Source organism: Anarrhichthys ocellatus, unplaced genomic scaffold (assembly GCF_004355925.1).
Source record: "Anarrhichthys ocellatus isolate YVR2014 unplaced genomic scaffold, GSC_Weel_1.0 scaffold6836, whole genome shotgun sequence".
Taxonomy (NCBI): domain Eukaryota; kingdom Metazoa; phylum Chordata; class Actinopteri; order Perciformes; family Anarhichadidae; genus Anarrhichthys; species Anarrhichthys ocellatus.
This window is the reverse complement of record NW_022286810.1, coordinates 424-2323: the sequence shown is the minus strand read 5'-3', so window position 1 is coordinate 2323 and position 1900 is coordinate 424. Positions and strand designations below refer to the sequence as shown.

The following is a 1900-nucleotide window of genomic DNA, read 5'->3' as shown; positions in this document are numbered from 1 at the left end:
TTTGACTTCTAATTCCAAGTGGCACAAGGCCATTAACCAGTATTTAAATTCACTGAAATCTAGTTCCACTGACACTGAAAGAGACCAACGTGCTACTCAAAAGACCCCTTCTTCAGTGTGTATTCTGGCACACTGAGGAGCGTCTTGCCAGAAACCTCTGTGTGGGAATATTACAAAGTCAAATGGGTGTGCTGTCCTAGTCTTCCCTTTTTTATTATCCACATTCACGGTCCAGCCCCATGTCTCCAGGGTCTAATCATGAGTCGAGGTGTCTTAATCTTAAATCCCATCAACATGATACGACAGCTCACCTGGATGGTGTACTTGCAGACTCCAAGAGTGTTCCACAGCTTGATGGTCTTGTCCCGGGAGCCAGACACAATCTGGCGGTTATCAGCGGAAAAGGCCACGCTCAGAACATCCTTGGTGTGTCCAACAAAGTGGCGGGTGGTGAGGCCACTGGGGAGACACCACAACAAACATTTTCACAAAACATGTCCAAAGTGCTGCATATTTTAAGACCAAAATAGAAGTAAGCATGTCTAACACAGCTACACCTGTTGAGAACAAATTCTTAAACCAATGTTCAGTGGGTGTTTAACCCAGAGAATGTACACGTGTAATGTATTATCCTTGCGTTGAAAACGTCATCCATGACCTAAAAAAAAAAAATATGGCACCTCAACACGGCATACCTTTATTTACAAAGCTGTGGATGCAGAGTCCAGCAATAACGGGTGCAACAGTCGGGTGACTCTGCATTTTTAGCATTACCACTTTTAACATCAGTGTTTAAAGCACACATGTGGTTATTAGACTTCTTGCACAGCTTAAAGTAAGCTCTTCGGGTCCATATTAGCACATTTACTGCCAGGTAACATTATGACACTAAATGGCTTTCATAACAAGCTGGTAGCCTCTCATAGCCAGACTTGTTTCCACTGCGCTGTGTCTAAAGAAAGGCCTGGCTCCACAAGTCAGCCATATTACTCAACCCAGATGCAGGTCCAGAATCTGACTACACAACTTGCACTAAATATGTTCTCCGGTTTGACCTACCGAATTGAATTCCTAGCAGAAATGAAGACACTTTCCCATGAACAAAAAACACCAACAGTACAAATTCAGAGGTAACAACTTAACCACCTTAAACCCTGAAAATCTAAATCAGTACTTGAGAGATTACCACTGTCTGTACTTACGATGTGAGATCCCACAGGCGGAGGCACCCATCCCAGGCACCGGACAGGGCAAACTGTCCATCCGAGGAGATGACCACGTCACTTACAAAGTGAGAGTGGCCCGTCAAGGAGCGCTGGGGGATGCCATAGTTGGTTTCATCACGGGTCAGCTTCCACATGATGATAGACTTATCTGGAAAACAAGACATCCAGGATGCGTTTAAATGTGTGTCCATATTTCATTCTGCAGACCACCGATATTAACATTACCATGCAAATTTATAGTTGTGTGGGTGCATTTCTAAAGGAAAGCGGACAAATATTTAGTCATAAGTAAATGTTAGCAGGCAGAGGTGGGTACGAGTTACATTTACTCAAGTAACTCGAGTTAACTGGACCTGTAGAGTAGTTTGGATGCAGCATATGTTTCTCTCTTAAGCAGAGGAGAATCATTACTTTTTCTCTGTTTGGAGGTGCATTTGTTCACTTCTCTGGCTAATCTTTCTGTCTTCATGGGACTCTAGAGACCTGGATGTGATTTGTGGCCATTCGTGATGGAACTGGGACTTAGGACATCTAACCTGGAAAGATCAAAGTTTAAGGACACTAACATGTTGACACTTTACTGCGTGGTGTGTGTTGTAGGTCATTATTCCAGGAAATGAGTTGTCATTTCATCACAAACAAATACAGGTGCTAGTTCACAAGTTATTTTGATG

The 1900-nt window shown here is 43.2% G+C and overlaps 1 protein-coding gene across 1 annotated transcript; it reads right to left on the bottom strand.

Annotated features, from left to right (window-relative positions):
• Positions 1-209: 209 nt before the first annotated feature.
• Positions 210-1408, bottom strand: LOC116380335 (guanine nucleotide-binding protein subunit beta-2-like 1). The gene is made up of 2 exons (XM_031842265.1): positions 1203-1408; positions 210-459 (listed from the first exon to the last, which is right to left on the bottom strand). The coding sequence occupies exons 1-2, from the start codon at positions 1388-1390 to the stop codon at positions 225-227; spliced, it is 423 nt and encodes a 140-aa protein (XP_031698125.1). The 5' UTR covers positions 1391-1408; the 3' UTR covers positions 210-224.
• Positions 1409-1900: the final 492 nt, after the last annotated feature.